Source organism: Procambarus clarkii, chromosome 78 (assembly GCF_040958095.1).
Source record: "Procambarus clarkii isolate CNS0578487 chromosome 78, FALCON_Pclarkii_2.0, whole genome shotgun sequence".
NCBI lineage: Eukaryota > Metazoa > Arthropoda > Malacostraca > Decapoda > Cambaridae > Procambarus > Procambarus clarkii.
The window spans coordinates 10,618,775-10,637,992 of NC_091227.1; the positions used below are offsets into that span (position 1 = coordinate 10,618,775).

General features: G+C 52.5%; 2 protein-coding genes across 3 annotated transcripts in view; one reads left to right on the forward strand and one right to left on the reverse strand.

Annotated features, from left to right (window-relative positions):
- Positions 1-19,218, reverse strand: part of LOC138357375 (uncharacterized) — a 173,332-nt gene that overhangs the window by 67,304 nt on the left and 86,810 nt on the right. The window lies entirely within an intron of this gene.
- Positions 122-3,604, forward strand: LOC123752989 (uncharacterized histidine-rich protein DDB_G0274557-like). The gene is made up of 2 exons (XM_069314330.1): positions 122-136; positions 2,669-3,604. The coding sequence occupies exons 1-2, from the start codon at positions 122-124 to the stop codon at positions 3,602-3,604; spliced, it is 951 nt and encodes a 316-aa protein (XP_069170431.1).

The following is a 19,218-nucleotide window of genomic DNA, read 5'->3' on the forward strand; positions in this document are numbered from 1 at the left end:
AATCTGTTTATGTAGGTGAGAATTTGTTTTATTATAAATGCTTTGAATAATTAGTTTATATTAGGCATTTCAATTGTATTCTCATCGTCAGATGAGAATACAATCACCTACGAGAATCATCATGAGTTTCTCCAAGGTAAATAAGCCACTGTAAATTTATGCACGCTAACACAACTATAAATGTTCTAAACTTTTATGAATTGTTTAAGTTATTGTTTAAGTTATTAAGCAATAAAGTTATTGAATTGATTTGGCAGACTTGGAGGGTAGACACAGACGCAGTGAATGAGGGTAACTGGTGGTACCATAGGTGTGTGTACCAGTAGTTGTGTTATGGTGAGTGACGGGGTACAGTTACCAGGACATGTTCCTTACTGGTTCTGAGGCGGGGAGTTACTGGTTCTCAGGCGGGGAGTTACTGGTTCTGAGGCAGGGAGTTACTGGTTCTCAGGTGGGGAGTTACTGGTTCTGAGGTGGGGAGTTACTGGTTCTGAGGTGGGGAGTTACTGGTTCTCAGGTGGGGAGTTACTGGTTCTGAGGCGGGGAGTTACTGGTTCTCAGGCGGGGAGTTACTGGTTCTCAGGCGGGGAGTTACTGGTTCTCAGGCGGGGAGTTACTGGTTCTGAGGTGGGGAGTTACTGGTTGTGAGGCGGGGAGTTACTGGTTCTGAGGCGGGGAGTTACTGGTTCTAAGGCGGGGAGTTACTGGTTGTGAGGCGGGGGGGGGGGGGGGGGAGGGGAAGAAGGAGCAGGAGAAGTGGAAATTATAACTGAAAATCTTCATTCGGAAATATTCAAGTATTTATAATCATGGAAATTAATAAACTTTAATTCGTAAAATGATCTACAAAATTTCAAATACAAATTGAAGACAGCAGATAATATTAAAAGCCTAACACTGATCATCATAATGTCAACATTATATACTGAATGTAAACACTGCTAAGCCTATTATGACGGGATACTGAGTAGGAACAATTGTTTTTAATAATAACGACATTAAAAGTTAAATTATAAGAAACATAAATATAAATCAATAAGAAACATAAATATAAATCAATACGAAATATTAAATCATGAATGATAACTAACAAACTGTATATAACATGTTTTATAAATTTGCACAGCCTCAAGCCTAGGCCCTTTACATCACCAGGGGCAAAATATTGTCAAACAATTATAAGCTCCGCTCCTATGCCAGGTAAGTCCATCACGGGCTCACCATAGCCCGTGCTACTTGGAACTTTTGGTTCCCAGTAGCTGAATCTTAAACAACAATTATAAACGAGTGGATCCGATGCGTGTCTGTGGACTCCCCCAGACACAAACATGACCCACTGGACTCCCCCAGACACAAACATGACCCACTGGACTCCCCCAGACACAAACATGACCCACTGGACTCCCCCAGACACAAACACGACCTACTGGACTCCCCCTGACACAAACATGACCCACTGGACTCCCCCAGACACAAACACGACCTAGTGGACTCCCCCAGACACAAACACGACCTACTGGACTCCCCCTGACACAAACACGACCTACTGGACTCCCCCTGACACAAACACGACCTACTGGACTCCCCCTGACACAAACACGACCTACTGGACTCCCCCTGACACAAACACGACCTACTGGACTCCCCTGACACAAACACGACCCACTGGACTCCCCCAGACACAAACACGACCTAGTGGACTCCCCCGACACAAACACGACCTAGTGGACTCCCCCAGACACAAACACGACCTACTGGACTCCCCCAGACACAAACACGACCTACTGGACTCCCCCTGACACAAACACGACCTACTGGACTCCCCCAGACACAAACACGACCTACTGGACTCCCCTGACACAAACACGACCCACTGGACTCCCCCAGACACAAACACGACCTACTGGACTCCCCCAGACACAAACACGACCTACTGGACTCCCCCAGACACAAACACGACCCACTGGACTCCCCCAGACACAAACACGACTCACTGGACTCCCCCAGACACAAACACGACCTACTGGACTCCCCCAGACACAAACACGACCTACTGGACTCCCCCAGACACAAACACGACCTACTGGACTCCCCCAGACACAAACACGACCCACTGGACTCCCCCAGACACAAACACGACTCACTGGACTCCCCCAGACACAAACACGACCTACTGGACTCCCCCAGACACAAACACGACCCACTGGACTCCCCCAGACACAAACACTAACCACTGGACTCCCCCAGACACAAACACGACCTACTGGACTCCCCCAGACGCAAACACGACCTACTGGACTCCCCCCAGACACAAACATGACCTACTGGACTCCCCCAGACACAAACACGACTCATTGGACTCCCCCAGACACGAACACGACTCATTGGACTCCCCCAGACACAAACACGACCTATTGGACTCCCCCAGACACAAACACGACCCACTGGACTCCCCCAGACACAAACATGACCTACTGGACTCCCCCAGACACAAACACGACCTACTGGACTCCCCCAGACACAAACACGACCCACTGGACTCCCCCAGACACAAACACGACCTACTGGACTCCCCCAGACACAAACACGACTCATTGGACTCCCCCAGACACGAACACGACTCATTGGACTCCCCCAGACACAAACACGACCTATTGGACTCCCCCAGACACAAACACGCCCACTGGACTCCCCCAGACACAAACACGACCTACTGGACTCCCCCAGACACAAACACGACTCATTGGACTCCCCCAGACACGAACACGATTCATTGGACTCCCCCAGACACGAACACGACTCATTGGACTCCCCCAGACACGAACACGACTCATTGGACTCCCCCAGACACAAACACGACCTATTGGACTCCCCCAGACACAAACACGACCTATTGGACTCCCCCAGACACAAACACGACCTACTGGACTCCCCCAGACACAAACACGACCCACTGGACTCCCCCAGACACAAACACGACCCACTGGACTCCCCCAGACACAAACACGACCAACTGGACTCCTCCAGACACAAACACGACCCACTGGACTCCCCCAGACACAAACACGACCTACTGGACTCCTCCAGACACAAACAAGACCTATTGGACTCCCCCAGACACAAACACGACCCACTGGACTCCCCCAGACACAAACACGACCCACTGGACTCCCCCAGACACAAACACGACCAACTGGACTCTCCCAGACACAAACACGACCCACTGGACTCTCCCAGACACGAACACGACTCATTGGACTCCCCCAGACACAAACACGACCTATTGGACTCCCCCAGACACAAACACGACCTATTGGACTCCCCCAGACACAAACACGACCTATTGGACTCCCCCAGACACAAACACGACCCACTGGACTCTCCCAGACACAAACACGACCCACTGGACTCTCCCAGTCACAAACACGACCCACTGGACTCCCCCAGACACAAACACGACCTTCTGGACTCCCCCAGGCACAAACACGACTCACTGGACTCCCCCAGGCACAAACACGACCTTCTGGACTACATTGATCTTAAAAGTAGCACAACTAGAAACTCTACTGAACTTACATGGCGTTTGAAAGGCACCTGCAGCTAGTATTCACAGTCAAAAGATGCATTATCTTAGTATTTTCTCAAAGATACATAGAGATCCATAGAATTTTACGAAATTTCGTAAAATTCGAGATGGAATGACTCGTTTTATGGTCATGGGAACGTTTACTCTGGGAGTACGATTGATTGATTAAGATTAAGGCTCCCAAAAGGTGGCACGGGCGTGAATAACCCGTAATCTCTGAGTACGGCTGACACATGTTTGTATCATCAGAACGCCATACGGTTTAAGGGGAAGAAGTGTATCTTCGCCCCTCGGTTGGTAAAAGACGTTTATGCATAATGGAAAAATATTCAAAAAATAAACAACTGCATTAATGCTGTCGTGTTCATTTCAATGTATACTGTGTATGTATGTATGTATGTATGTATGTATATGTATGTATGTATATGTATGTATGTATGTATATGTATGTATGTATGTATATGCAAGAATAATCACAAAAAAACACGTGATTCAGTTATGAGTAAATATCCACATTAGGGGAAATAATGGATTATTTTCGTTCTATTTATCCTATTTGGATACTCACCCATATGTGGTGTGTACCTAGTAGGGGATTGGGGACAAAAACTATATCCCTTCACATTTACTTCAGTCCCTCCCCACCCCCCACCCGAATATTAGCCACTATTCCGATCTCTACCAAAACATTGTCTGTTTTTTATTGGACAGGCGTCTCCTCCCCTCTCCCGGGCCTGCCGTCCATTCCTCTGCTTGTGCGTGACGCCTCTCCTGTGGCTCATTATGTTTCAGACTGTAGAGGCAGTCACCGCCCTGCCCCCCAACTCCTCTCCCGCCCCGAGTAATCCGAGAGGTCGCTTATGCATCGAGCTGGCGGGACCGAGCCATTGTTGGCGCGCAGGGTTGGGTCCCCGTCAGTCAAGGCTAGACAGTTTTTACAGCCAAAGAGCACGTTATCATCTTCCATTGCCTATGCCAACACCTGCGGCTGAGGGAGGGAGGGAGGAGAGGTGGGTGGGCGCATAGGTAGATAGGGAACGAGGGAGGGAGAGAGAGCATGTAATGAAGAAGGGAGGAGAGGCAGATAGGGATGATGGAGTCTATCTGCCTGTCCTCCTCTCCCCTAAATAGGGAGAGAATTATGTTTTCAGAGTTGCTTAGGAACAGTATAGTAGATGTTTAAATGTATTGAAGTAACAGAGCCGCGCTTGCTCGACTCTAGTCTGCTGGCAAACACTTGAATGGCGTTATTAATACAAGAATATAATAACGATGGTTCTATGAAGAGTCTGACATTCTTGTAGTATGTTCTTTAGTTTCTAAGATAAAGTAATTATATTTATGCGTTGTATTCTGATTACACATTCTTAGTTTAAAATAGCATATCACAAACTAACAAAATATTTATTTAACACATTCTTAGCTAGTACGATACAATATGTACTGGATGGTTACCTTGAGGTTACCTAGAGATGATTTCGGGGCTTAGCGTCCCCGCGGCCCGGTCGTCGACCAGGCCTCCTGGTTGCTGGACTGGTCAACCAGGCTGTTGGACGCGGCTGCTCGCAGCCTGACGTATGAATCACAGCCTGGTTGATCAGGTATCCTTTGGAGGTATTTGTCAAGTTCTCTCTTGAACACTGTGAGGGGTCGGCCAGTTATGCCCCTTATGTGTAGCGGAAGCGTGTTGAACAGTCTCGGGCCTCTGATGTTGATAGTTCTCTCTTGAACACTGTAAGGGGTCGGCCAGTTATGTCCCTTATATGTAGTGGAAGCGTGTTGAACAGTCTCGGGCCTCTGATGTTGATAGAGTTCTCTATCAGAGTACCTGTTGCATCTCTGTTCTTCAACGGAGGTATTCTGCACATCCTGCCATGCCTTCTGGTCTCATGTGGTGTTATTTCTGTGTGCAGATTTGGGACCAACCAGTAGACTATGTAAGAATTACACGTGCTATCCCAGAATTACACGTGGTGTCCCAGAATTACACGTGGTGTCCCAGAATTAGCTATTTATTTCTATGAAATCAGACCAGTATTTTAATAACTGGTATTTATTGATGTGTATCATTCATAATATGTGTTATAATTGTACAAATTTCTGTACATCTCATCTGATTACTTTATTTTTATCTTCACTAACAAAATTAATTACAATTTGCCTAATCTGAAGAATTCATTAAGTCTTATTAGAGTGAGGATAATGCTGGTATTGACTGTCACACAGGACAGAGGGTCATACACAAGACAATAGTTCTGAACTGTAGGCTGAAGCACATATATATATCATGGTTACATTTAACTACATTAGACATTATACATGTTTCAGTTTACGAATTTGTAAACCCAACTTTCTATTTGTGCACAAGGGCAGGGATGGGCTCGTAAGAGATGCAGCTTAAAAATCAAATCAGTAAAATTGTTCTTCTTTCTTGAAAATGGACAAGCAAATTTCGAGTAAATTGTTAGGATGTCGTCCAGTACACCAGATATTGGACTTGTACCCAAGATTAACCATGTAATGTATCAATTATATAATGTATGTGATGTAACTATATAACCTGAGCTTGTAAAAGCACCTTCATCACCTTCAGTGATTAAGTGCTTAATTGCAAACTAGTTTCTCTATCAGCTATCTCACTCTGTCAGGGTAAGAAGAGACAAATGTATGTGAATGCATGTGTGTGTGTATATATGTATGTATACATGTATGTATATATGTATGTGTACATATATATGTGTGTGTGTGTATGTATATGTATGTGTATAAAGTATATATGGAAGATGATCAGAATTACATAACTCCTTTGTAAATGCACATTAATGACACTATGTAAAAGACACATCTAACACTTTATGTAGGGCATACGTAAATCTGTATATCTATGCATTTACGTATGTAGGTTAGCTTAGCATTTTAAAAGCATCGAATCACCTTCTGTGGTTGATTGTTCAATAAACCCTTGAACTGTATGTTTAACACATTGCTAACCCTGTCCATGGAGGACAGAAGAAAATGTATATGCTGGTAAGCATTGTAAATGTGTGGCCACGTTTGTGGTAGAAAATAATAAAAAAAAAAATAAAAAAAATAAAAAAAAATAAAAAGTACACCAGATTCAATAAAATAGTTACACAGTTGGTGGTACAAGAGGCCAGGAGGTCTTAAATCCTTTACGGTTTCACATTCAACTTTATAGTGTTCTAGTGAATGCATTAAAGGTTTGTCACAGAGTTTACAATCTGAGTATTCTGGTAGTGGCTCAGCCTCACTAACCTGCCAGATGTGTGTATAGCCAAGGCGAATTACCACAATGACTACATCACATTGCCTGGTCCGGTTACTGTGCTGACCATACAAATACCTATTATTACTTTTAATACTACAACTTTCAGGTCTCTGGGCATTTCTTAGTTCTTCTAGATCAAAAGTATTTTTTTTTTAATTTGTATGTTTCTAATAATTGCATTAGATAGTCCAAAGTCATAATCAGTGTTTTCTTTCCTGCAAGCCTCATTGGTCAATCGATCTACAAGTCATGTTTTCCAACTCCAACATGGGATGGGATCCACACAAATTTTATACAATAGTTATTATCATCATTGGAAAAACTTATGTTGGGTTATTTAAGGACTGCAGAGCACTTTTAGAGTTACAGAAAATAACTCCACCACCATTGAGCTTAAGGTATTCAGTGGCTAGATAAATACCCAATAGCTCGGTCTGTGTCGTGCTTGCCCAGTTGTTCAGTCTCTGTGTACTAGACATGATCATTTCATTCCCTTCATATACTACACATGCACAACCTGTTCTACCAGTACCTAACTGCACAGAGCCATCAGTAAAGGCACAGGATTCAGTTGGTTTGAAATTTTGAAGATAACTGTCAAAAGCTTCTAATGTTATACATCTCATAGTTTCAGTGTTATACATTTGTTTTACACTGATGGGGGTATAATGTATAGAGACCTGCACATCTTTCTAACCCTAATAATGAATACACAAGAAAACACCTTTATTGTGACATTCGTATCACAGGATTGCGACATAATAAAATCAAAGAAAGGTTTACAAAGAAATTTCACAGAATCAATACTACAGACAAAGCGATTCGTGAATTTTTGAACAAATAAAAACAGAACTGGGGCCAGATTCACGAAAGCACTTAGGCAAGCACTTACGAACGTGTACATCTTTCCTCAATCTTTGACGGCTTTGGTTACATTTATTAAACAGTTTACAAGCATGAAAACTTGCCAATCAACTGTTGTTATTGTTATAAACAGCCTCCTGGTGCTTCTGAGCTCATTAACTGTTTAATAATTGGAAAACAAAGCTGCCAAAGATTGAGAAAAGATGTACAGGTTCGTAAGTGTTTGCGTAAGTGCTTTTGTGAATCTGGCCCCCTGGATCCGTACAGGGATCCAGTATCTTTGACAGGGATACAGACGAATCGTATAATGAAAGTTGTCAATAAAGATTGATCATATCACCATTCAAGGACTTTCAACACGCTCACTCTAAGGTCTAGACATGAGGTGCATAACCTCTCATGGCGCTCAAAAGAGAACCTGACAAACACATCCAACTGATACCTGATCAACCGAACTGTGACTCGTACGTCAGACTGCGAGCAGCGGCGTCAACAGCCTGGTTGACCAGGTAACTGAGCAGAAGGCCTGGTCAGAGATCCGGCTGCAGGGACATTGACGCCTGCAACCAGCGACACGAGAGGAAAAAAGGGTATTTAAGGTGTGTCAACGTGTCTGCCGGATAGACTCATCTCAACTGGGACAACGTGTCTGCCTGATAGACTCAGCTTGAGTGTGTCAGCCTCCCTCTGCCTGATAGACTCAGCATGAGTGAGTCAGCCTCTCGCTGCCTGATAGACTCAGCTTGAGTGTGTCAGCCTCCCTCTGCCAGATAGACTCAGCTTGAGTGTGTCAGCCTCCCTCTGCCGGATAGACTCAGCTTGAGTGTGTCAGCCTCCCTCTGCCAGATAGACTCAGCTTGAGTGTGTCAGCCTCCCTCTGCCGGATAGACTCACCTGGAGCGCCATCGCCGTACCTGTGGTAGCGACCCTCGCCTCATCTTCCAATGCTCCCAATTTTTTTGCCAAGATTACCTTAAATCATTTATAATTCACAAATCCTTTCAGATTGCGAACTGTCCCTCAAGCTGTTCCTCCATCCCTTGACAACTTGTACTGTAAGAAGATTCTTCGTTGTGTGAACACGTCTCGAATCCTCTCAACTCTCCGTTCGAAATAATTCAAACGCTCGAAATCTCTCTCAAAATGCATTTTTTTTCTTTTATTCATTGTCTAAACATCAGCTCAGTGTTCACCTGATTCCTTCCATGAGTTTGAGACGATTAATATCGTTTTATATAACGAGGTTACTACTCCTGTGGCTAGTTACCTGACCCCCCGCCCCCCCGCCACCCAGCCCCCCCCCGCCACCCAGCCCCCCCCCCGCCCCCCCCACATCCTTCCCACAAACCACAATTATTGCCAAACACTAAGCCGAGTTTAAATGAAAAATCGTCAGACATTATACAAAGAAGCCAAATAGCAGGTAGCAGATGGCTGTCTTCTTGTTGGGGGCGCTGCTCCCCTGCGGCAGGTCCCTGTCTACTCCCTGGGGGCGCTGCTCCCCTGCGGCAGGTCCCTGTCTACTCCCTGGGGGCGCTGCTCCCCTGCGGCAGGTCCCTGTCTACTCCCTGGTGGCGTCGCTCCCCTGCGGCAGGTCCCTGTCTACTCCCTGGGGGCGTCGCTCCCCTGCGGCAGGTCCCTGTCTACTTCCTGGGGGCGCTGCTCCCCTGCGGCAGGTCCCTGTCTACTTCCTGGGGGCGCTGCTCCCCTGCGGCAGGTCCCTGTCTACTTCCTGGGGGCGCTGCTCCCCTGCGGCAGGTCCCTGTCTACTTCTTGGTGGCGTCGCTCCCCTGCGGCAGGTCCCTGTCTACTCTCTGGGAGCGTCGCTCCCCTGCGGCAGGTCCCTGTCTACTCTCTGGGGGCGTCGCTCCCCTGCGGCAGGTCCCTGTCTACTTCCTAGGCGGCGCCGCTCCCCTGCGGCAGGACCCTGTCTACTCCCTGGGGGCGTCGCTCCCCTGCGGCAGGATCCTGTCTACCTGTTGGCTACCACGAAGTATCAAATTGAAACTGCCTTTTTGCTTCAATAGCTCCAATACCAAACATTCCCAGTAACCACCACAGACGGGAACTTGCCCCTGCGGCTGCCCCCACCTCGCCTTGTTCTCCTTGACCGACCCACTGACAAGTTTGACAGATGGACACAACCACGAGAAGGTGGGACCTCCCGGAACTAACAAAGAGACGAGCTGCACCCTTCCCTGCCTATACCTGTAGGAGCTGTGGCTTGGGATTACACTCTTGCTTGGGGCTTCAATATGTGTGGCAAGAGTGGTGAGTGAGAGCGGGGGGGGGGGGTAGCAGGGAGGGAGAGCAGGGGGGGGTAGTAGGGAGGAAGAGCAGGGGTAGTAGGCAGTGAGAGCGGGGGGGGGGGCGGTAGTAGGGAGGGAGAGCGGGGGGGGGTAGCAGGCAGGGAGAGCGGGGGGTAGTAGGCAGGGAGAGCGGGGGCGGGGGTAGTAGGGAGGTAGGGAGGGAGAGCGGGGGGGGGTAGTAGGCAGGGAGAGCGGGGGGGGGGTAGTAGGGAGGGAGAGCGGGGGGAGGTACTAGGGAAGGAGAGCGGGGGTAATAGGCTGGGACAGGGGGGGGTAGTAGGGAGGGAGAGCGGGGGGGTAGTAGGCAGGGAGAGCGGGGGGGGTAGTAGGGAGGGAGAGCGGGGGGGGAGGTAGTAGGGAGGGAGAGCGGAGGGGGGGGGGGTAGTAGGCAGGGAGAGCGGGGGGGGGTAGTAGGCAGGGAGAGCGGGGGGGGGGGGGGGGTAGGTAGTAGGGAGGTAGGGAGAAAGAGCGGGGGTAGTAGGTAGGGGGACTCATAAACAACTTTGAGAAGCAATGGAAAATTATCAATCAGAGACTTGTGAAGTACATGGAAGAGGAAGGGAAGTATAACACCAGGCAGCATGGGGTTAGACACCGCAGAGGGGCCCATACAGCTATAGCCATGATCTACCAGCATATAGCAGAGGGGCCCATACAGCTATAGCCCTGATCTACGAGCATATAGCCAACGCAGTGTCGAAAGAAGATCAGTGTAATATAGTGCTTAGAGACGTCTCGAACGCCTTCGACAAAGTGTGACACACAGGCCTAAAATATAAGATATCTGAACTAGGGCTTCCTGAGAGATTTACTGATACTCTCTGCAGCTTTATAGACAATAGAACTGCTAGGCTTAATATCGGCAGCTACTTGGGTGACGTAATAGAACTGAAAAGTGGAGTACCACAAGGAAGCTGCCTCTCCCCCACTCTATTCAACATATATACAGCTGACCTACCCCAACCCCAACATGGAGAATACATCACATACGCTGACGATGTCACCCAAATAATATGCCAACCGGGCCCATCAAAGCCGCTACTAGCCGACAAGACCAAGGCGGCAATTGAACTCATAAACAACTTTGAGAAGCCATGGAAAATTAGCACCAACAAACAAAAGTTCCAAACAATACACATTGCGAAAAGAAACCCGGACCCCATCATCCTTGACAACCATCCGATCCAATATGCGGAGGTAGGCAGAATACTCGGACTTATGATAAATAGAACAGGGATACAAATTCATGTAAGGGACCGACTTAACAAAGCCAAAGCAGCATTAGGAAAACTGAGAAGATTCCGAAGCCTCAGTACTAACATTCAGATCCACCTATATAAGGCTCTAGTTCGGCCGCATCTAGAGTATCCCCCAGTACCACTACACACCATAAAGAAAACTAACATGCAGAAACTGCAAGCAGTACAAAATAAGGCGCTAAGGAGAGCAGCAAAACACCGTCCATCATATGATCAGACAATCCAGGAGCTCCACGAACTCCTGAACACACAGCCACTAAACATCAGACTGCAGCACCAAGCCATCAGGGTGTGGAACACCATCGAAATGTTAGAGGACCCAATGTTAGAAAGATTACTCCAAGATGAGACGCCCCGCTCCCACAGCTGGTGGCCCAAGAGCCTCGATTCTCTGGACGAAAACCCCGCCCCACAGTATATAATTCCCAGATGAGTTATATATGTGTATATATGAACAGTTCATATATGTGTATGTATGAACAACTCTATAAATAATATGTATGACAACTCGATAAATAATAATAATAATAAAATAAAGAGCCTTAAACAGAATAACATGTGTGGAAGCATCGGAGTGTGTATATATGAATGCTACACAGTATTCATCTATGGACATCCATATATGGTGAAACACATGTGAAGAACCTCTCACACACTCACAGCTCCCTGACAAGAGGGAGCCAGCTTAGCTTAGCTGTCAACACCCACACATCGTGTCAGCAAGGCGGACAGCCCGCCTGCTTTCATACCTCTCACTGTATTTCCCACTTCTATACTTCCCTTCACCTATGCCTCTCCTTCCTCTTTACTCCCCCCCCCCCAAAAAAGGGGGGGGGGTAGCAGGGAGGGAGAGCGGGGGGGGGTTAGCAGGGAGGGAGAGCGGGTGGGGGGTTGCAGGGAGGGAGAGCAGGGGGGGGTAGTAGGGAGGGAGAGCGGGGGGGGGGGGGGGTTGCAGGGAGGGAGAGCGGGTGGGGGGTTGCAGGGGGGGTAGTAGGGAGGGAGAGCGGGGGGGGGGTTGCAGTGAGGGAGAGCGGGGGGGGGGGTTGCAGGGAGGGAGAGCGGGGGGGGGGTTGCAGGGAGAGCGGGGGGGGGGGGGAGTTTGCAGGGATGGAGAGCGGGGGGGGGGGGGGTAGTAGAGAGGGAGAGCGGGGGGGTTGCAGGGAGGGAGAGCAGGGGGGGGGGTTGCAGGGGAGAGCGGGGGGGGGGTTGCAGGGAGGGAGAGCGGGGGGGGGGGAGCAGGGAGGGAGAGCGGTGGGGGGGTAGTAGGGAGGGGGAGCGGGGGGGGGGTTGCAGGGAGGGAGAGCGGGGGGGGGGGGGTTGCAGGGAGGGAGAGCGGGGGGGGGGTAGTAGGGAGGGAGAGCGGGGGGTAGTAGGGAGGGAGAGCGTGGGGGGTAGTAGGGAGGGAGAGCGGGGGGGTAGTAGGGAGGGAGAGCGGGGGGGGGTAGTAGGGAGGGAGAGTAGGGGGGGGTTGCAGGGAGGGAGAGCGGGGGGGGGGTAGTAGGGAGGGAGAGCGGGGGGGGGGGTTGCAGGGAGGGAGAGCGGGGGGGGGGGGTTGCAGGGAGGGAGAGCGGGGGGGGGTAGTAAGGAGGAAGAGCGGGGGGGGGTTGCAGGGAGGGAGAGCGGGGGGGGGTTAGTAAGGAGGAAGAGCGGGGGGGGGGGGTTGCAGGGAGGGAAAGCGGGGGGGGGGGGGAGTTGCAGGGAGGGAGAGCGGGGGGGGGAGCAGGGAGGGTAGTATGGAGGGAGAGCGGGGCGGGGGTTGCAGGGAGGGAGAGCGGGGGGGGGAGCAGGGAGGGAGAGCGGGGCGGGGGTTGCAGGGAGGGAGAGCAGGGGGGGGTAGTAGGGAGGGAGAGCGGGGGGGGGGTTGCAGGGAGGGAGAGCGGGTGGGGGGTTGCAGGGGGGGTAGTAGGGAGGGAGAGCGGGGGGGGGGGGTTGCAGTGAGGGAGAGCGGGGGGGGGGTTGCAGGGAGGGAGAGCGGGGGGGGGGTTGCAGGGAGAGCGGGGGGGGGGAGTTTGCAGGGATGGAGAGCGGGGGGGGGTAGTAGAGAGGGAGAGCGGGGGGGTTGCAGGGAGGGAGAGCAGGGGGGGGGTTGCAGGGGAGAGCGGGGGGGGGGTTGCAGGGAGGGAGAGCGGGGGGGGGGAGCAGGGAGGGAGAGCGGTGGGGGGGTAGTAGGGAGGGGGAGCGGGGGGGGGTTGCAGGGAGGGAGAGCGGGGGGGGGGTTGCAGGGAGGGAGAGCGGGGGGGGGGGTAGTTGGGAGGGAGAGCGGGGGGTAGTAGGGAGGGAGAGCGTGGGGGGTAGTAGGGAGGGAGAGCGGGGGGGTAGTAGGGAGGGAGAGCGGGGGGGGTAGTAGGGAGGGAGAGTGGGGGGGGGTTGCAGGGAGGGAGAGCGGGGGGGGGTAGTAGGGAGGGAGAGCGGGGGGGGGGTTGCAGGGAGGGAGAGCGGGGGGGGGGGTTGCAGGGAGGGAGAGCGGGGGGGGGGTAGTAAGGAGGAAGAGCGGGGGGGGGGGGTTGCAGGGAGGGAGAGCGGGGGGGGGTTAGTAAGGAGGAAGAGCGGGGGGGGGGTTGCAGGGAGGGAAAGCGGGGGGGGGGGAGTTGCAGGGAGGGAGAGCGGGGGGGGGAGCAGGGAGGGTAGTATGGAGGGAGAGCAGGGCGGGGGTTGCAGGGAGGGAGAGCGGGGGGGGGAGCAGGGAGGGAGAGCGGGGCGGGGGTTGCAGGGAAGGAGAGCGGGGGGGGGAGCAGGGAGGGAGAGCGGGGGGGTAGTAGGGAGGGAGAGCGTGGGGGGGGGGGGGTTGCAGGGAGGGAGAGCAGGGGGGGGGTTCCAGAGAGGGAGAGCGGGGGGGGTTCCAGGGAGAGAGAGCGGGGGCGGGGGTAGTAGGGAGGGAGAGCGGGGGGGGGAGTTGCAGGGAGGGAGAGCGGGGGGGGGGTAGTAGGGAGGGGGAGCGGGGGGGTGTAGTATGGAGGGGGAGCGGGGGGGGGGGGTAGTAGGGAGGGGGAGCGGGGGGGGGTAGTAGGGAGGGAGAGCGGGGGGGGGGGGTGGTAGCAGGGAGGGAGAGCGGGGGGGGGGAGTAGCAGGGAGGGAGAGCGGGGGGTGGTAGATAGGAGGGAGAGTGGGGGGGGTAGTAGGGAGGGAGAGCTGGGGGTAGCAGGGAGGGAGAGAGGGGGTGCAGGAAGGGAGAGCGGGGGTGGGGATAGCAGGGAGGGAGAGTGGGGGCGGGGGTAGTATAGGGAGGGAGAGCGGGGGGGGGGGGGGTTGCAGTGAGGGAGAGCGGGGGGGGGGTTGCAGGGAGGGAGAGCGGGGGGGGGGTTGCAGGGAGAGCGGGGGGGGGGAGTTTGCAGGGATGGAGAGCGGGGGGGGGGGGTAGTAGAGAGGGAGAGCGGGGGGGTTGCAGGGAGGGAGAGCAGGGGGGGGGTTGCAGGGGAGAGCGGGGGGGGGTTGCAGGGAGGGAGAGCGGGGGGGGGAGCAGGGAGGGAGAGCGGTGGGGGGGTAGTAGGGAGGGGGAGCGGGGGGGGGTTGCAGGGAGGGAGAGCGGGGGGGGGGTTGCAGGGAGGGAGAGCGGGGGGGGGGTAGTAGGGAGGGAGAGCGGGGGGTAGTAGGGAGGGAGAGCGTGGGGGGTAGTAGGGAGGGAGAGCGGGGGGGTAGTAGGGAGGGAGAGCGGGGGGGGTAGTAGGGAGGGAGAGTGGGGGGGGGTTGCAGGGAGGGAGAGCGGGGGGGGGGTAGTAGGGAGGGAGAGCGGGGGGGGGGTTGCAGGGAGGGAGAGCGGGGGGGGGGGGTTGCAGGGAGGGAGAGCGGGGGGGGGTAGTAAGGAGGAAGAGCGGGGGGGGGGGTTGCAGGGAGGGAGAGCGGGGGGGGGTTAGTAAGGAGGAAGAGCGGGGGGGGGGGTTGCAGGGAGGGAAAGCGGGGGGGGGGGAGTTGCAGGGAGGGAGAGCGGGGGGGGGGGAGCAGGGAGGGTAGTATGGAGGGAGAGCGGGGCGGGGGTTGCAGGGAGGGAGAGCGGGGGGGGGAGCAGGGAGGGAGAGCGGGGCGGGGGTTGCAGGGAAGGAGAGCGGGGGGGGGGAGCAGGGAGGGAGAGCGGGGGGGTAGTAGGGAGGGAGAGCGTGGGGGGGGGGGGGGTTGCAGGGAGGGAGAGCAGGGGGGGGGTTCCAGAGAGGGAGAGCGGGGGGGGTTCCAGGGAGAGAGAGCGGGGGCGGGGGTAGTAGGGAGGGAGAGCGGGGGGGGGGAGTTGCAGGGAGGGAGAGCGGGGGGGGGGGGTAGTAGGGAGGGGGAGCGGGGGGGGTGTAGTATGGAGGGGGAGCGGGGGGGGGGTAGTAGGGAGGGGGAGCGGGGGGGGGGGGTAGTAGGGAGGGAGAGCGGGGGGGGGTGGTAGCAGGGAGGGAGAGCGGGGGGGGGGAGTAGCAGGGAGGGAGAGCGGGGGGTGGTAGATAGGAGGGAGAGTGGGGGGGGTAGTAGGGAGGGAGAGCTGGGGGTAGCAGGGAGGGAGAGAGGGGGTGCAGGAAGGGAGAGCGGGGGTGGGGATAGCAGGGAGGGAGAGTGGGGGCGGGGGTAGTATAGGGAGGGAGAGCGGGGGGGGGTAGCAGGGAGGGAGAGCGGGGGGGGGGGTAGCAGGGAGGGAGAGCGAGGGGGGGGGTTGCAGGGAGGGAAAGCGGGGGGGGGGTTAGTAGGGAGAGCGGGGGGTAGCAGGGAGAGCGGGGGGGGGGTAGTAGGGAGGGAGAGCGGGGGGGGGTAGTAGGGAGGGAGAGCGGGGGGGGGGTAGTAGGGAGGGAGAGCGGGGGGGGGGGGTAGTACGGAGGAAGAGCGGGGGGGGGGTAGTAGGGAGGGAGACGGGGGGTAGCAGGGAGGGAGAGCGGGTAGTAGTAGGGAGGAAGAGCGGGGGGGGGGGGTAGTAGGGAGGGAGAGCGGGGGTAGTAGGGAAGTACCAGGTAAAATATTCGAAAAAGTTATCAATCAGAGACTTGTGAAGTACATGGAAGAGGAAGGGAAGTATAACACCAGGCAGCATGGGTTTAGAAACCGCAGAGGGGCCCATACAGCTATAGCCCTGATCTACCAGCATATAGCAGAGGGGTCCATACAGCTATAGCCCTGATCTACGAGCATATATAGCCAACGCAGTGTCGAAAAAAGATCAGTGTAATACAGTGCTTAGAGACGTCTCGAAAGCCTTCGACAAAGTGTGACACACAGGCCTAAAATATAAGATATCTGAACTAGGGCTTCCTGAGAGATTTACTGCTATTCTCTGCAGCTTTATAGACAATAGAACTGCTAGGATAATATATCGGCAGCTACTTGGGTGACGTAATAGAACTGAAAAGTGGAGTACCACAAGGAAGCTGCCTCTCCCCCACTCTATTCAACATATATACAGCTGACCTACCCCAACCCCAACATGGAGAATACATCACATACGCTGACGATATCACCCAAATAATATGCCAACCGGGCCCATCAAAGCCGCTACTAGCCGACAAGACCAAGGCGGCAATTGAACTCATAAACAACTTTAAGAAGCAATGGAAAATTAGCACCAACAAACAAAAGTTTCAGATAATACACATTGCAAAAAGAAACCCGGACCCCATCATCCTTGACAACCATCCGATCCAATATGCGGAGGTCGGAAAGAATACTCGGACTCATGATACAACCCGTCCTCTTAAAAATAACGTCACTTTTGGCTCGTATGCGCGATATGGCTAAATTTGGACGTAATTTGAAATGAAATCGACTCACAAAAGTGACGTTCTGTTCCGTTTTCTATTTGAGTCGGCCGGCATACGCGCAGAGGCTATAAGAGTTCACTTTAAATTAACGTTTTTCATAACGTTTTGAAACTTATGAGAATTTCCTGCCCACCTAACCTATCAGAGGACCCTTAACTTACTGTTGTTGAAAAAAAAAATCCCAAATTTATTTTCATATTACATCAGTGAGAAAATCCGTAGGAGCTGTGACGAAGGTTCGAACCCATGCGGTGGGTGTTCTCACGCACATTCTTCTAGCCACTATACCACGACATTTTCTCACTGATGTAGTCACGTTAGTGTGATTACTCTCTGTGTATTGCAAGAGGGGCGTCAGAGGTAGAATATTCCTATATGACAGAGCCAGAGTGCATGGGGGGGGGGGGGGGGGGGAATTATGTGAACATCCTGATCCGGCTTCAGTAGAAGCCTCAGGAAACCCTCGTGTGTTCAGTAGAACTCCAGGTTGCAATCCTTATTACCATGTCGTGGCCTACTTGACTAGGGCGTGTGCCTGGGGAACATCCACCACATAGGCTCGATCCCTCAGCACTGCTCCTACGGGTTTTTTTTAAGCAGTGTCAGAGGCTGTAAAAGTTACCAAGTCATGAAATGTGTGCGGCGGGAGTTGGAGAGGGAGAGATCAGGAGTAATATGCAGCCTTCTACAGCCTGAGGGGCACACATGGCAAATAAGGAGAGAGAGAGAGAGAGAGAGAGAGAGAGAGAGAGAGAGAGAGAGAGAGAGAGAGAGAGAGAGAGAGAGAGAGAGAGAGAGAGAGAGAGAGAGAGAGAGAGAGAAAGCGAGAGAGAGAGAGAGAGAGAGAGAGAGAGAGAAAGCGAGAGAGAGAGAGAGAGAGAGAGAGAGAGAGAGAGAGAGAGAGAGAGAGAGAGAAAGCGAGAGAGAGAGAGAGAGAGAGAGAGAGAGAGAGAGAAAGCGAGAGAGAGAGAGAGAGAGAGAGAGAGAGAGAGAGAGAAAGCGAGAGAGAGAGAGAGAGAGAAAGCGAGAGAGAGAGAAAGCGAGAAAGCGAGAGAGAAAGCGAGAAAGCGAGAGAGAGAGAAAGCGAGAGAGAAAGTGAGAGAGAAAGCGAGAGAGAGAGAGAGAGAGAGAGAGAGAGAAAGCGAGAGAGAGAGAGAGAGAGAGAGAAAGCGAGAGAGAAAGTGAGAGAGAAAGCGAGAGAGAGAGAAAGAGAAAGATAAAGAGAGAGAGATAGAGAGAGAGAGAGAGATAAAGAGAGAGAGAGAGAGAGAGAGAGAGAGAGAGAGAGAGAGAGAGAGAGAGAGAGAGAGAGAGAGAGAGAGAGAGAGAGAGAGAGAGAGAGATAAAGAGAGAGAGAGAGAGAGAGAGAGAGAGAGAGAGAGAGAGAGAGAGAGAGAGAGAGAGAGAGAGAGAGAGAGAGAGAGAGAGAGAGAGAGAGATAAAGAGAGAGAGAGAGAGAGAGAGAGAGAGAGAGAGAGAGAGAGAGAGAGAGAGAGAGAGAGAGAGAGAGAGAGAGAGAGAGAGAGAGAGAGAGAGAGAGAGAGAGAGAGAGATAAAGAGAGAGAGAGAGAGAGAGAGAGAGAGAGAGAGAGAGAGAGAGAGAGAGAGAGAGAGAGAGAGAGAGAGAGAGAGAGAGAGAGAGAGAGAGAGAGAACGGAATGAAATAACAAAACTTCTATACAAAATTCAGGCCAGAGATGCAACAAGGGAACTGGAGCACTTCAACAGGCTAGGTAAGTTTCAGAGAGAAAGAATCCGACCAGTGGAAGTTGCTTTAGTGAACAACAATGCAGTTAAGTATATTCTAGCAGAGAAGAGATATTTAAGAAACGAACAAAAAGTACCATGCAGTGTTTATTAGAAAAGAAATGTCTAAGGAGGAAAGGGAGACAGCAAAGAGAACCAGAGAAGAAAAACAAGCTTATCAAGCTGTAAGGAGAGATGGGCTCCATAGAAGGGAAGGTGATGTAGCTCCGTTGTTACAGCAACACTGGAGCGTTGAAGAGCTAAGCATAGCAGAGGGAGCTGACCAACAAGAGTATATAGTAGGAATAACAACAGTAGGAGGCGTGAAGATAGTGGTAACAGTTATTCATAATCCCCACCAAACAATAAAAGGTCTAGGGAAGAATACGACGGATGCAATGAGAATTGTCTGAAGGTGATTGAAAAGGCAGCTACAGTAGCATGGACA